We start from the raw sequence: 16,718 nt of genomic DNA, 5'->3' as shown, positions 1-16,718 counted from the left end.
ATGCAGCACAAAAATCAGCCTTGCGAAAAGTCTGACACTTCCTTGCGATTTTTTATCAATTAGCTTTTGACGTTGGCGTTCTTTCATAAAGAAACAAAAAAATATTTTTAGCTATCACGTTCAACATTTTTTTTATTTCTACATTTTACTTTTTGACTTTTAACTAGCAAAACCGTGACATTGTGTTTCTTGTCATAAAAAACGCGACAGATGGGAATATTGTGTTATGTTCTCCCAGCGGAACAAAAAACGTACAAGGCTTGATATTACTTGAAATGTAATACACTTGAAAATTGTTAAAGCGGCTACAAATTTATACAAATTATTCTTAATAAGTGAGGTTTATTCCTTTTCTTTAATTAAGGTTATGTATATTTTACTTTGAAGTTGGCAATATTTGCGTCGGATATACTTGTATTTCATTTCCTGCTCTTGCTCTTTGTTTGCGTTAGTTTACAATACGATTGTTCAGGCCAAAATTATTTCTAAACTATAAACCTTAAATCTCTATATTTGAATTTGTATTCTTTATGTTAACGTTTATACACTGTCATTTGTTTGAAACCAAGTGTTGAGTATTAGTGATTTTGGCACTGGTCTGGAACCCTGCCACTTTTTTATAGTAACGAAACGAGTTGTCAAATTTGAAATTGCTAGAAAGAAAGAAAATGGGAGAATAAATATATATCAATAATACTTGTCCCACTCAAACCCAAACGCCAACTCGGACCCTAACCTAAATAATGTTAACCTAGCAATATAAACTCACAAACAAAAATATGGCAGGATAGACCAGCGCTGTCATTTTTATTACACTTATCTTGGATCACACTGACTGAAAATAAATAATAAGCACACACATCGGACTAAACTTTTATTTCTAAATTTATTTTAGTTCAGTGGTAAACAACTTTTGTTGGATGAAATAACTCATTGAATTGAAAAACAATGATTATTTTTATTTTCTAGTGTTATTTTTCAGATTTGTATATTTATAAAAAGACCACATGAAAGACATATGAAACGTAGTTCAACATTGTGATTATTTCAGCTCGCATTTGTAAAAAGAATGGGGGAGTTTGTTCTTCCCAAAGTAAAGGCCAAATATGCATATCAGCGTCAAAATGAGGATGAGCTGACATTTGGAAAAGGAGCTATTATACAAGTAAAACTATTTTTGCTGTTGTTTGAGGGGTCAAAGTAGCACTTAAATACCTCAGTGTTCAAAAAAATCTTTTTGTGGAAAAAATTAATCTGTTTGGTTTGCCAAAGGCACATGTATTTTATTTTTGACATAGCTAATTTTTTTTAATTTACCTATTTTTTTACAACTTTCCGGTATCTATTTTATTCATGTAAAATACTTTGAAGTGTTCTTTATTGCCGGGGTGTCAATTAGGTCTATTGTATTTCAAATACGTAAAACAACTAAAGTCAACTACTTTGTATTATATTAAGCTTGGTATTATTTACCTTCACATAGTGAAAATGCTGTGCTGCGATACAAAAGATTGGCTAAAATGCTTAAATTATTATGTACTACTATAACTTGATATTTGTATAGACCTAAATATGATAATGAGAGATTTTCCTACATGAATACCTCTAAAAGTGTTATACCTACACATTTCCTATGTACAGTTAACCACAAAAGATGATGGTGGTTGGTCAGAGGGAAAGTACAATGGCAAGGTTGGCTGGTTTCCAAGTAATTATGTCAAAGAAATCAAAAAGGTCAAAGGAGAAGCAGGTACATTTTAACACCAAACATCACGTGCCTACTTGTCTTTTGTTTTTATTCTAATTGAATGGATTGGTACTTTTCAGGCGACCGGTCAAACAGTCCATCCACTCAAAAACAAGTACAGGCTAAAGAAGATGCAGCCCAGTCCCTAGAAACGAAACAGGAATTTTATCAGCAGGTTTCTAATAAGAAAATTACATTAAAGTTCAACTGTTGTGGTACTAAACATAGCTTTACTAAAACGTAAAATAATATTTGAATAAGGATGTCCAATATTACCAGATGGGAGCCGATACCCGATGCAAAGTGTTGGTATTGATACTCTCAGATACTAGGCTTCTATTGCTGTTGATCGGATACTAAAATTATAATTTGAGCCATGACTTGCAATTTAATGCAGCAAATTATTTAAGTTTATTAAAAAAATAGTAGGTCAACAGCTGATTAGGCAAATTTAATCTAATCCCCAAAAAATGTACTGTGAACAGTTCAGTGTCATCTATTTTGCTTGTATGACCAATCACATTATGTTTGCTAATTAGCAGGATCAAATAAAAAGTTAAATATCGGACATCGCTAGTTGTGACAATACTTTTTCCAGTCCTCTATAGTTTCTTTATTGTTTTAGGTTCTGCAAAATTTCCTTCAAACAGAATGGGAGCATGTCAAAGGGATTCAGACATTGCTAAAGATATACCTCAGACCACTTAGTTCTCAGCATGATATTTTGGCTGCGAAAGACTTTAAAATGCTTGCGGGAAATCTAGAAGAAATATATGATTTTCAAGCCAAATTTATGAGAGAAATAGATGATGTTTCAAAGTAAGATTTTTTTTTTAATATTCATATATTTTTGCTTTCAGATCGATGATCATTTTGTTTACATTCTTTGTTGATCTTAGCAATTTATTATGGTTAAATTCATTATTATTACAACAACACTATTAACACTATGCTCTCTCTTTTACTTTTTTCCTATTTTTCCAACAACACATTGGCATATTGGTCTGGCTTTCTATGCTTTCTCACAAATTTTGACATCTCTTGCATACATAAAAACACACTAATTTTTAAATATTTTTTAAATTTATGGTTGGCTTAATGTGCTATCTAGATTTTTTAATTTGAATTTGATTATCACATATTAAAGATTTGTTTTTTTGATTGCAGAATGCCCTACTTACAGCAACATGTTGGCCAAAACTTTGTGAAAGGAAGTGAGCGCTTTGATTCCCTTTTCAATGAGTATTGTGCTAACCACCCTTCTGCAGTTCAAATCCTACAAAAGAACAGAGAAGCCCTTACCCGGTACCTTGACTTTTTTTAAAGCACTACAGTTTTACTATTTTTTTTGTAATATCGAATCAACCGCATAGATGTATCATTCATTTGTTTACTGCATATATACCTCAACTTTTCTTCCTTTGCCGGACGCCTATCCTTGTCAAATGTAAACTATTTTTTCAATGGTGAAACCTCTAAGAATTGTGTTGTATTTGCCCTATTAAATGTCAATTACATTTGGGCTCAGGTATATGGAGAGTAAGGGCGGAACTGCTCCTGGAAATGTTTTCCTCACTTCCAACCTCAGTAAGCCATTTAAGAGGCTCGAGCAGTACCCGAACATACTTCGTGAGCTGGAACGACATATTATGGTAACTACATCATATTAACATTTCCTTGCCGCTGTACCATTCAGTTATAATTTGTTTGCATTCATTGTTAAGAAAGTTAATCAGTAAGCACACCTAAAAAGAAATCTCTTTTTTAGACATAGATTTTAAACTTCAGTAACGAGATATTAAACCGATATATTTTTTGCAAGTTTTTATATATGTACAAATTTCCGAAATAAAGTTATCCGCAGTACAAAATGTATCATATTTCTAAAAGAGAATTAAATGCTCACAGTCACTGCTTGACTGCTTGTTCTTTTTGATGTGATCTTACTGTTACCATTAGTTTTTTTTATAAAGCGGTGGTGTATTTCACTACAAAGGAGAGCTTGAGTATACTACTATACTATATATATATATATGATACATTTTATGTAATAACTGTAAATATAAATGCCTTTTAAACAGACTGATATCTGTTAATGTATTTTATGTTTTTAGTTTACTTTGATTTTAACTTTAAACCTGTTTTTTTGTTCACAGGAGAGCCATCCTGACAGACCACACCTCACCAAGTCTATTTCGCTTTTTGAAAAAATTAAGGTAGCAAATTTACATCTTTAACATTGTATTTAGGTAATACTATTATGTTACTCTACTTAGTAAGTAACAGAAAAAGTATGATTAACTGAAACAGTACTATATATAGTTTGGTATGACTCACCACTATTAACACAGGACTTCCCTAGCATTAATTCTTTCAACTCTTTTAATATAATAAAGCTTTCTGCAACCCTTCAATATATCTTTTTTGATTAGTATTTCTATATATTTTATAGACGATAAGTTGCAATGATTTTAGATAAAACCAAACCTTGTCTTTTGATGGGATCAAAACATGTCATAACAACAACTGCCAATATAGATATTTAAATGTAGCAATGAATGTATTATATGATATCATTTTGTTAAGTTTTAGAAATATGCTTTAAGTAACTTCAAACACTAAGTAGATAAAACAGTTATATCTTCTATTTAAATGCAGTTATATCTTCTATTAAATGTTGAACCGAAAAAACAAAAATGTGTCTTATTTGTAAATTTATTGTGAGCTTGTTTCTTCGCTAAACAAATAAAATCAGAAAATCCCTATTTAAAACTTGAAAAATCTTTTGTTTTTTCTGTTTCAATTGTCTTATTTGTATTACAATTGTCCACATCTTTTCAGCTGGTGAGTCAAGACACGAGAAAACGGAAAGAGGCAGAACAGCACATGCTCTCTAGCTCCATCCAGGGCTGGGAAGGGGAGTCGCTGAACTCTCTAGGCCAGGTCATCTACTCATCTTCCGCTGTCTGCCTAATCGGAACAGAGGTGAGCTAAATAGTTTCTTATAAATGATAGGTTTTTTATTATAAAATAATTGTAGTTCTTCACAGTGTGCATGTTGAAGGTGTATTGAAAAATTATGAAAATTAGAATATTTAAGTTTGGAACTTTCTTTAATCCAGACCACCTAAAGTTGCTTTAGTTTGTTTGTCAATGTGTGAAACAGGCAACAGCTTTACTATAGAGATGATTCCTAGTATCTATTTATACATGGTTCATTTTTAGTCTAGTTTTGTGTTTAAATTTGAAACAGCAGCAAAACAGGTTTATTACCACTGATTCAAATCAAAATAGTGAATTATTAATTATTTATGTCTTTGTTGTATTTGGGGATAGTTTTTATCGTGGAATTATTTTTAACATTTTTTAAAGTTAGGGTATTCTTTCAAAATCAAGATTTTACAAAGAGTAAGAAAATTGTGTAGTTTCAATCTGCTCTTAAATGGGCCTCCTAATGACTACATAGCTGACGTACTTCTGTCAGACATGATTTTAGAGCCCTGCTGCCTATATATATGGAAGTTGACTTCCGGGTATTGTGATGTAAAGCGGGGTTTCCTGACAAACATCAGGGATTGAAACCTACTATGTTCTTGTACAAGACCTTATTTTACAACTACCTGGTTAAATCTAATTTTAGCTTAGTCGCCATTAGACAAATATTTGTACTTTGTGAACCTAAAAAAAGAAAACTTGGGTTGTTGAACAAATTACTTAACACAGTGTCAACTGTAGTAAATTTAAAGTTGAAAATTATTTCAGTTATTGGGTCGTATCATAAAAAGGAACTTTTACCTTCATTAATAAAAGATAAACATATGTTTAGCATTTGTATATAGTATGTGTGTAAGGCCTAATTTTTCTTCTATGGTAAAATTGAATGACTAATTTAAAAAACTATGATCTTTCCAAAATGTCACCAAACCAGCACTTTTGATCATTTAAGCTAAATCTAAATATGGAATTTTACCTAAAATTATAATAAACTGCAATATAGACATACAGTTAAAATTTTCAGTATATAACTTGTTAAATTTCAGTAAACATAATAAAGCCTTAATTTTTAATAAATTTGGCATTTCATTTTTCCCAAACGTTTTGGTAAATACCTCATGCCAACATCAATGTAAAAAAATCATGTGGAGAAAAAAAGCGATACCTTTGTAACTTTGTAACACCTTGTTTTACCAACTGACTTATAAATCGCCTTCTTACTCTGTTACATTTGTCCTTTTTTCTCTTTTATGTTTTATCACTTTGTTCGCCACTTGAATTTTTACACTGATGGTGGCATGAGCTATTGCCTAAACGTTTGTGAAAAAGGAAATGTCAAATTTACTGAATATTAGGGCTTTAATATTTTTATCGAAATTAATCGAGAGTTATTAACTGAAAACTGCAACTGTATTTCCAAATCTCTTGTTTGCTGAAAATGTTGATTATATAGAATATTAACACTTAAGTATTTTTTATTTAAATTACTAAGAAAACATGTGTATTGTGTTCCAAAACTCTTGTTTGTTTTTTAAATATCAATTTTATTAAATTAGGAGCGCAAGGAGCGGCATTTTCTTCTGTTCCAAAGCGCCCTGCTCATGCTTTCATCCTCTCCTCGTTTGAGTGGCTTCCACTACGAAGGAAAGCTTCCACTCACTGCCTTGCAAGCCAAAAAGCTGACCGACTGTGCCTCGTATCAGCATGCTTTTGAAATATCAGGTATCAGGTTTGCACTAATTATTCTGTAAAACTTGGGGCATTGTATATTGTTTGTTGGTCTTGGTTTTAGTATGACTGTAACCTTTATTTATTTTCAAACTTGATACTACATTTTAAATTTTGGTAAAAAAGTTGTGCCAGCAATTTCTGTTGCATCCACTTGGCTATGTAAATAATTTTAAAAATAAATGTGTTTTTACTTTTAAGTTTGTTCGCTAATGGTTTGTGAAAAGTTTGAACATAAAAGTTTCCGTTTTACTCATTCAAAATATATCAAAAAATATGTCATCAGCCAGATCCTATTTTAATCAATTTAAATCAGAAAAATTGCTCAGCAAAATAAGTTACCTCTTACCTGTGGTTGTGCAAACTTTGACCCGGTATTCCCTTCATTCTCAGGAAACCTCTTTGAGAAGTTCATTGTTATTACCAAATCTGCGGACGAGCAAAAGAGCTGGCTTAAGTCGCTGGAGACCCAGTGTGAGAAATACAAGCGCACCTCACTTGCCCCCGTTGCAACCAAGCCAACACCCTCACCCATTGTCAAGCAGTCCCCTGTGACCCAGATCCCTCCCCCACCAAAGGTTAGTGTTTCAAAACTTATGTTGTTACTATAATGTTTCTTCAGTTGCAAAAGATTGATTGAGTAACAATTTGTTTCTATGGATTTCATAACACTTGCAACTGTTTCTAATGTTCTGTGAATTTTCCCTTAGTTGCTATTATTGAAATCTTAGTTTCTTAATCACTTATATCAGGGGCGTGCAACCTGCGGCCCGCGGAACCAAAATAGGTGGCGTGGGGTGGAGTGCTTTGATTTTTGGCCCACACCACAAAACATTTAGATAACTGTTAAAATATTGAAATTTCCTGACAATTCCCAACTCTAGGTCACCTTATATAGCATGTAATTTTTTGGTTCATTAAAATAACCACAGTACGAGGTGGGAAGCGATTTACCTAAAATTACGGCCAACAGTCATTTTAACCTTAAAGCAAATTATAATTCCTCCACGAACAAAATAGCCTAAAACGATAGCCTTTTGTATTGCCATTGTTTCAAAACAACCATGGAATTATCGCTGCAGTAGCTGTTAACAGTTAATTACTATAGTTTGTTTATAATTTTGAGTCAAACTTTATAGCAAAATTCCTTGGTTGTCGGAAGAAAAAACGAAAGTAATTCCAAAGTAATGTGGCCTGTTAACAAGATAAAACTACAAAAATGGGTTTTGGATGCTGTTGTGGAAAGTGTATGAGTTGTGTGAAAGTTGAATGTATGTATTGCCCTGAGTGCTGCAAATTTTTTTGTTCTTGAAATGATTTTGATATTGTGGTCCATATAGCAATACAAAGCATAATAAAGAATGGCAGCTTGATCGTTTTAACTCATTTGAAATGTAATTGTTTTTCAATCAATTTCAATGTTCATGTGAGTTGTAAAAAAAAAAAAAATTCTCTCTGCGCACAACTAAAAAGTAGTTTTTTTCCCGCAATCATCTCAATCTAAATATATAGACCTCGGGTTGCCAGCACTTAAATTCAAGGTAACCTGGATAGGATGGTTTGTGGTTGGGAAAGCAAGCCATTCAAAGCTCTCAATAAAGTGATTTTAAAGCTTTTCCGTTGAATCTCAATAAACTAAAAACGAAACGGTTTTCTTTTCGTGATGGTCACTTAAACGGGTAGTCGACGTGATATATGCAAGCGGCCCATGGTCTAATCCGAATACATATATTTGGCCCGGTTGTATAAAAGGTTGCACACCCCTGACTTAAATTATTTGTGAGTGTTGCTTTTACTTTGAATATTCTAAACAAAATTTTTTGTGTTAGCATGCATCGTCAGTGCCTGGCATACGGACACCACCTGTTGGTATCAGCTCGATACGCGCTCGAGGAGTAGAAGTGATTACCCACATATCACCCACAGTATCACCTCCCCCTTGTACTAACTCCGCAGGTATAAATGCTCGAAATTAAGTGTGTTAAAGCAAGTGTGGCCATGTTTTGTTGCAATTTTTTCAGCATTGTTTAAGTTTATGTGCCAACTTTAAAAGGCCTTTGATTTGGTACACAGGTAGGGTAAGGCGTTAGGATGTATATTAGGTAAAATTTTATATGTTTTAAAGATGCCTACCTGGCCATTACAGTTCCTAACCCAACATTGTATCAAGCACAGGAGGTCTGAAATCGTTGTCTATATTTTACATTGCACATTATAACTTCAGCCTGACAACATTGGTCCACATTTTAATGTATAGATTCAGTGGTTGCTGTCACTTAATGAGGTAATATTACCTTATATACATGTTTACAAATTGTCTCCAACAGACGGACACATTCATGTCTCAGCAACGGGTGAAAAAACCTGGTGTCAACGATGTCTTCGACCTTCTGCTCCAAGTCGCAACCTCAACTTAAGCAATGGAAAAGACCAAGGGACAGTGGTAAAACAGACCTTTGTGTTTTATGTATGCCCCCAGTATGTAATAGACATAAAATAAACATAATGATATTATTATATTCAAACAAAGGAATTACTCTTAAGCAGTTATTGGTCTAGCACCCAAAACATTTTTTTTTGCAGACAAAACATTGCTCTTTCTGGTTATCTGTGAAAATATGTTTTTAAAAAGTGATTGTAGGCTGAATGTTTTTAATTCTTTTTTAAAATCAAACTTTCATTTGTTTCTCTATATCCAATCTATACATCTGACATTTATTGCAAACTAGACATCAGATTTATTTAAATTTAGTGATTAAGGCTATGATTTATTTGTCTTAAAAATATTTGTTTTATTTCAGGAGAGAAGCAAAAGCCCAAAGCAGAACAAGAAGAAAAAAAAGAAGGATAGAAAACCAAGTGAGATCGATGAAGTTATTAATGTGGAAAAACCTGTTATTGACAAAGGTACTTCAAGAAGTAAATCACGATTTAATTCGAAAACAAGGGTAGTCTTTATTATTTCAACAAAAAAACAAGTGCTAGCAACTCTTTACATTTTCACTTATACTTTCCACCTTATTGTACATATTTTTTCGTTATCTTCTTTACTTAAATTTACACCTTGTTCTGTTTCCTGACTGTGTAATTTTGTATTGTCCACAGGAAAGGCTGAAGAGGAACAGGAAATTTTGGGCGTACTCGACAGTTACTGCATTCCAACTCTACCTAGAAACACAATAAGATGTAAGCACAAACAAAAAACTTTTTATGCTTAACTTCCTTTTTTCAAATTAAAAAAAATAGTGTTTTGATTTTGTTCCTATCATTAGTAAAAATTGCCAAAAATATTATGATTGATTGGCGATTAAATATTTGTACATTGCACAGTTAAAAGAAACTGAGCAACCACTGATAAATTTTAACTCTGAGAGTCTACCCAAACTAATTTTAGCATGAAAGGCAGAAACCAGCCAATCGTGAGTATCCGGTTTTGTGTTCCCACGACTGCTCGCAGCCAAAAACATTTAAAGTGCCACTTTGCAAGCTCTACATTGGAATACTTTAGCTGACCTTGTCCTGGTTGTTGTTAACTGTTGACTGAGAATGTAGAAGTATGTCACCAAGTCTTCTTACTTATCACCTAGTTACATGCGCGCCACAGCGCAGATGTGCAAGTAGCTCATTATGTGTCAGCAGAATTGTGATGTAATTTCCTGCTTTGTCCACCCAACGATGCGAAAGTGATTGTTGTGTATAAATATAGCATGCAATCTGTGAGGGCCTTTGAAGGCGTTCCAACTTATTTAGTCTGGGCAAGTATTGCAGTTTACTTAGCCTCGGTTTTGAGTAAAATGCTTTTATTACTTGCATGTATGAGGTGAAAAATGAGTTACTTGCTGAAAGTAAGTTCATTAGTGATTGTTGTAGACAAAACCTTGTTCATTTCAAATATTTTTAGTTTATCCATGTGTTTAGTAAGATCTTGATCTGCAAGTATCAGCAAACTTACAACAATATAAATTTACTTTAAACAAGTGCAACTAGTTTGGAGTGAAATTATGTTGTTTTTTTATTCGGAGAAATGCATTTCAACCACTTGCCATATGCTGTTTTCAGCAAGACGAATATAAAATTTATGAGATGGAGGCATTTAGCTAATGGTGATGTGCGAAACATGCTAAATTATTTATTGTGAACGTTTTGGGGTCTCGGTCAGTCTGGGTAGATGTTAATGTAACATATATCGTTTTTAGGTATATTGTCTTTGTTTAATTTTTGTATTTGCATTGTGTTAATACTACCAAGAAACTTGTTTTGTTGGCAGTAATCACCTAAGACCAGCTTAACCAAAGTAACCGTATATCTATCAAAAGCTGAAAGTGATTTTAGTTGAGCATTGTTGATATTGCCAGAGCCAGTGTTGACATTTCTGTTATCACAGTGTTTGTACTTGTCGCACAGGACATAATTGGGTAGTGGCTTGGCTTGACCCAAACAATAGCAATTTTATGCAGAATCAGTCATTTTTTTAGGTTTAGCATCATAACATTTTAGATAAAATGAGCAATACCTGAAAAGGTAATGCGCTAATGTTTGACTCTTAGTTTTAAGTGAGTGAATATTATAACGAGGTAGAGATGCTAATATTCACTTGTTGTGGTTAACAATATATCAATACTATTTCACTTTTTTTTTTTGTTGTTTAAAATGTTGTTTTACAATCAACCATTGCCTCTTAGCAATATTTACTTATGACTAAATCGCAACTTTGCTTAAATTAAACATTTCAAAAGAAGAAAACAGTGTAGAACATGATTTCCCTGGCCAAGACACACTTGTGCAAATATAAACCTTGTCAAGATTGGAAGAAACTTTCATTATTGTCAAGACTTGTCAGAATTAGATATAGCTCGTCAGTACACCACTGAAAATTCTGACAGGTATCGGTTGTAACTTTTTGTAAGCTTGCGGTTGTTAAGTAGATACATTAAACTTCAAATGTTTATCTTTCAGTGCAATTTTAGCTCCATGTTTTAAACCAGAGTAAACAGTATGCTGTGTTCACTGTTCAGTATTACTTAGATGTAGAAACATTTGATTATATTGACTTTTCAGGCCATTGCTATGTTGTAGTACTCTTGTGGTATTTTTGTAATTAGTATGTAGTTATGTTCATTTGATTAATTTGGTATATGAATATTTTAACCTTATCTGACAAATGAATTTCTTTCGTCACATTACTTCTGACATGCATGAGAAGAAATCTCAGTCACAAGGTAATTTAATTTGTAGACAGTATTATTGGCCAATAATTAAGATTATGTTAAATAATAAGAAAATTGTGTTAAACATTTTCTTCAGGGCTTTACGTAGAACAGAAATTCAGGTTAGTTTGGTTTTGTCCTGCATTAAGAAATAAGCAACCTCTATTAAGTAACTAGTGAAAAAATGTTTTACTCATACCAAATGTTATGGTTATAAAAATTCTCATTTGTTGCTATAGTTTACTACTTGGCTGAGAATTGGCATATGTTTTACTTTTTTAGCTTCTCTGTTCCAAGGAAAAAATCGCACAACTTCAATACTTGAAGAGAAGATCATTGTTGAAGACCCTGAAAATGATGCACTTATTGAGGAAAAGTAGGATTTGTTTTACATTTGTACATCTTAAATATTTTTCTTGACATTCCCTTAATTGTTGTTTACTAGACATGTCAACAAAACAGTTATAAAACATACAAACACTTCTTAAAATATAACACAAACGTTTCGCCATAGGCATATAGGCATCACCACAGTGGTTAATTTTATAGGCGGTTTTACATATATTTTAACTATATTTTTTGTCATTTTTATACACAGTGTTTTTTTGTACATAAACTAATAATGCTAGTTTATATGGCAAAGTATATATTTTTTTGTAATATTTTATGTTAACGTTTTTTTTTATAAACAACCAAATATCATCTGATTCAAAGCCAGAATCTTTCTTTAATTTTTTACATTGGAAAGTGATTCAGCTTATTATATTTATTTAGGAGTTTGGTCGACACAGTTTACGAGCTAAGAGATCAAGTGAAAATCTTAATACAGGTTTGAAAAATGTTATATGCAATATTTTTTTACATAAAAAAAGAATGTGTTTGTGATTTGAATATAAGAAAAATATAAACTTAATTAGAAAACAAATCTAGTGATGTGTAATCAAACTATCATTTCACATTTCGGAAAAAGTATACCGATGTTTTATCAAGACTTTTTATAAGAAAGCTAATTTTTAGGACTTGCTTTAAGTAGTTTTTTAAACCATGCAAACTAATCTTGGCTCACTAGTAGGTTTAATAATAAATTGGTAAATTGCGAACAGTAACCTATCTAAAACACTAACATTACATGATAGGTATGTATATTATCAGGGACTTGCTACCGTTGGTGTAAAGTTTAGTGAGCTGAGGTGGCTAAAAAATAAGTTAGCTTTGCTCCATAAACTTTTTGCCAGTAATTATCGCAGGTCTTTTAAGCAGAAAACTCCCTGTTTTCAATAACTAGTTTAATGCAATGAGCATATAAGCTGTTGTTTTTTCTGCAGGACCAAAGAAAAATGAGATCAAACCTGGAAGAAGAGTCCAAGTCACGTAGACGCCTTGAAGCCATAATACGCAGGTTGGAATCAAATTCTGCTCTCAACAATCATGCCTCCAACCAGAGTAGTCGAAAGTCCCCTGCTGACTGCTAGCATCAAAATTGCATGGTTCAGTTCGGTTTATGTTTGCATCAACGTTTTCAGTTCTCGGTTGCTATGTGCTGTTGTTGACGTTGCAAGACAATGTGGCCCAGCCTAGACCAAATGGATACGGCCATTAAAATCAACCTTATGCAACTAATCTACTTCTTTGAAACACAAGACATTTGACATTGGTATACCATTTAGTGATGACACCATTTTGTGATTTCTTCATAAATAGTTTTGCTCTGAATAAAATAAGCAAATTAGACCCATTTTAAGGCAGGACTTTTTGTATACTACACATCACGACACTAAATTTTGTTCTGTAATTTACAAACAAAGTAAAATATTATCTCAGTATTAACTTCTTTCAACCACTGCAAAGCTTTCAGTTGAATTTTTTCGTTTTATGTGTTTGCTTGAGATATGTAAAGCTGCGGAAACATTTGCTATCGTGTTCATGTTAGTGTTTAACATGAATAGTATGGGTGTTTTTAATACTATATTGGTTGTTGCAAGACCACAGTAACCAACATTTATTGTTAACGGTCTAATTATTTGATTCTTTGCAAAGTACTAAATCAACAGACTTGAAAATTCCAAATGAATCCCTAATATTGCACATAACTCTTGAAATAACGACCATACTGACATTCATAACCAAATCACTGTTTATGCTCATGTTTAAATAGAATGCTACAGTTAAATTATGTTTCGTGAAATTTTGCAGATATGCGTACAGTACACATGCATAAAAAGTTGAATTTTTTTATTTACTTTAGCAATCTCAGTTGCGGCATGGGTAAATCACCAAGTCGCCTTAATCATAATTTCTGCTTTCTGTTACACGCCTTTGGTAAAAGGTACTTTGCTGTCACTACATAACCTTTACTGCTTTACTTTTGTTTTGTTGTAATTGCGTAGCGGTATAAGCCGAATCCAGAATATAACCATTATTATGTTTTTCATATTTTTTTTGCACTTACAACTAGCATTATGTACTAAGCCCTTACAGTCAGCGAATTTCATTAAATTGACTGCTTGTAGGTAAACAAGTTTAACACCTATTGGAGAAATAGTTAGTCAATGTTCACTAATAATGGCATGCTCACCTAAACAAAAATTGTAAAATGTACCAAAGGCAAAGGAGTTTCAAAAGCTGGGACTATTGTTTAATACTTTTTGTTCAGTGGTTTAGTTAACTTTATCCAAGTAAAATAAATAACTATTGAGTTGTGGTAACCAAACACAATATTATAACTGAGATAATAATATTTTTACTTTGATCTGCTACCTTTTTTGGTAGCAACGTTACCAATGGTTGAAGCGTATTAGTTTTATTTGTTAAATAAGATATACATTTAGGGCAGCAAAACTGACTGATTCGGAAAACCAAGGGTCGTTTCGGGATCACAAAAAGACTGCATCGAGGTGAAGAAGTAAACTCTTTCAAAGAATGATTTGTAACCACTGGCTGACAATTATAAAATATGCTTTGTCATAATAACTGCTCAGTTGTACCCAAAAACCGGTACTTGTAAGCAAACAGCTGATGTATGTATTTCCCTACTAACAGTCAATAAATGATTGTTTTCTTTAACATTAAAGCTCTTACTTTATATACTTTTGCGCAAGTGGGTTGTAAATTTTTATTACATGCAATCAGTGTACATTTCTGCGAAATGACATGTTAATAAAAATAGCGCAACCTAAAAATGTGTTCACTATAATAATACAAAGTGTGTCAATAAAAATCATGGACCGTAAGCTAGATCTTAATTTTATATAAACTGTTTGATCAATGAACAACAAGGGCAGTTTATTATCATTTTTTGACACTTGTAATTGTTTCCTTCAAACGTTCCAGTCCAACTCGTCGCTTAAATAGGATTTCGGTGTCCTTTTCAGTGAACTGTTAATACAAATAAATGTTTAACAATGACATATTTATCATTATGTAACCACTTTCATTCTTTAAAACAAAAAATGCCTTGAAAAATTCCGAAAATTGACAAACCTGGTCAACTTGCAGGTCCACTGATTGAGGAACGAGTTGCATCAAAACTTGACATAAAATTGGTAACTGAATTGCCGAAACCTCCCGGACTTTAATAACCCTAGTGTGATAACTCATCATAAAATAAGGCGATATGTCTTCAATTTTTGCATCCAAACTGCCCTTCAGTTCTTTAAGATGTCTTTCGTAAGTTGGTTCTGCGTATCTGAAAATTTATAACAAAATGTTTTTTTTTGGCAAATTTCAACTCCTATATGCAAGAATATTGCAAAAAAGGTAAGTTGTTTAAAGTTATTTTTTTCAATGAAACAAAACAGAAAAATTATGTTACGGTGCCACAAAACCCTGAATTTCGACCCCAGAATATGTAACGTCTGACACAAAAAACAAACACTTTTTTAATGCTTAAAGACTGTATTTACACTTTATCAACTTTGACCAAGTATCTTTGCATCAGTCGATGTATGGCTGTTGCAAGGGATTCAACCAGAACCATATCAAAGCCCTTAACTTTAAAGCAAAGACTAGGGTAGTTTTCAACATGTCTCGTCATTTTATCTGGAAGGTCGTTAACTGGATCTTTTGTTCTCACCAAATGTCTTCGACTCTGAACACAAATCATAGTAAATGTAAACACAAACTGTTGGTTTAGTGACTCCCAACAATAAATACCATGTAACTTAAAGGTAAGGTAAATAGAGTAACACATACTTCTTCGCCGGTAAGACCTTTTATTCTGTATATAATTTGCTCTGGTGCCCTTCTTCGAAACCTTTTGCAGATGTATGGCAAAGCACATGTTGTTTCCACTCTTGCAGCAGGGCTGACAATCTTTGTTAAAACAGAAATTCCAGGCCCAGTACGAACAAGATTGTAAGACATTTTGCAACAACCTTAACTGATGGTTATGTAAATAAGTTTTACGTCACATAATAATCAATCTGCAAATTTAAAAACAAACAAGCTTTGTTGCAGCAATCATGATAATTACTCTTGCACAGTCACATACAACAAAACTATAAATTTACTTTCCAAACTTGTATTAGTATTATACAATGACATACTAGCGTAAAACAGCGATCCATGCAAATAGATAATAGGCACTTATTACACAGCTGACAAAGTAATTCAAATAGATTACGAAATAATGCAAAACTCTGGAAATGCCCATACCCTAATGTTAATCATAATCTTGTATGAGACTATGGATGCAAGCGTAAGAGCGATCCAGGCAAATAGCGACTTTGTATTCTTTAACCCCAATAAAACCCCTTTAAAAGTGTGGGGTACGTGTAAAATTGGTTGTTTTCTAACTTTTTAGCTTGTGGTACACTTAACAAAAACATTTGCAGCATTTTATTTTAATATACAAAGTAGATATAGGTGAATATCATCATATTATCAGTTATATGAATGGTGTACATTAAACGTTTGCATGCTTACCCTTAAAAATAGGTTATGTTCCTTGTTTACAAAAGTTCAGCGGCACACAGTTTGAGAAACACTCGTTTAAAGTATTGTGTATAAGGTGGCGTACCTCTAGCAAAGAAGAGGCTATTTTT

At 32.7% G+C, this 16,718-nt stretch overlaps 2 protein-coding genes across 3 annotated transcripts; one reads left to right on the top strand and one right to left on the bottom strand.

Moving 5' to 3' along the window:
* Positions 1–986: 986 nt before the first annotated feature.
* LOC146163577 (rho guanine nucleotide exchange factor 7-like) lies at positions 987–14,849 on the top strand. Of its 2 annotated transcripts, XM_083383158.1 has the most exons (18): positions 987–1,165; positions 1,642–1,750; positions 1,828–1,922; positions 2,373–2,566; positions 2,915–3,052; positions 3,276–3,399; positions 3,904–3,963; positions 4,589–4,732; positions 6,298–6,463; positions 6,863–7,047; positions 8,299–8,425; positions 8,797–8,912; positions 9,271–9,376; positions 9,575–9,655; positions 11,959–12,052; positions 12,451–12,505; positions 13,002–13,075; positions 14,505–14,849. In XM_083383158.1, exons 1-18 carry the CDS (start codon positions 1,070–1,072, stop codon positions 14,572–14,574), a joined length of 2,034 nt encoding a protein of 677 aa, XP_083239284.1. In that variant the 5' UTR covers positions 987–1,069; the 3' UTR covers positions 14,575–14,849. The 2 variants fall into 2 exon arrangements, with proteins under 2 accessions (XP_083239284.1, XP_083239283.1); XM_083383157.1 differs by lacking the exon at positions 14,505–14,849 and having other exon boundaries at positions 13,002–14,109.
* Positions 14,694–16,093, bottom strand: LOC146163576 (large ribosomal subunit protein mL48-like). The gene is made up of 4 exons (XM_083383166.1): positions 15,868–16,093; positions 15,579–15,763; positions 15,157–15,361; positions 14,694–15,051 (listed from the first exon to the last, which is right to left on the bottom strand). Exons 1-4 carry the CDS (start codon positions 16,036–16,038, stop codon positions 14,965–14,967), a joined length of 648 nt encoding a protein of 215 aa, XP_083239292.1. The 5' UTR covers positions 16,039–16,093; the 3' UTR covers positions 14,694–14,964.
* Positions 16,094–16,718: the final 625 nt, after the last annotated feature.

This window comes from Ascidiella aspersa, chromosome 2 (genome assembly GCF_963924565.1).
Source record: "Ascidiella aspersa chromosome 2, kaAscAspe10.2, whole genome shotgun sequence".
Taxonomy (NCBI): Eukaryota; Metazoa; Chordata; class Ascidiacea; order Phlebobranchia; family Ascidiidae; genus Ascidiella; species Ascidiella aspersa.
This window is presented reverse-complemented; position numbering and strand designations above follow the sequence as displayed.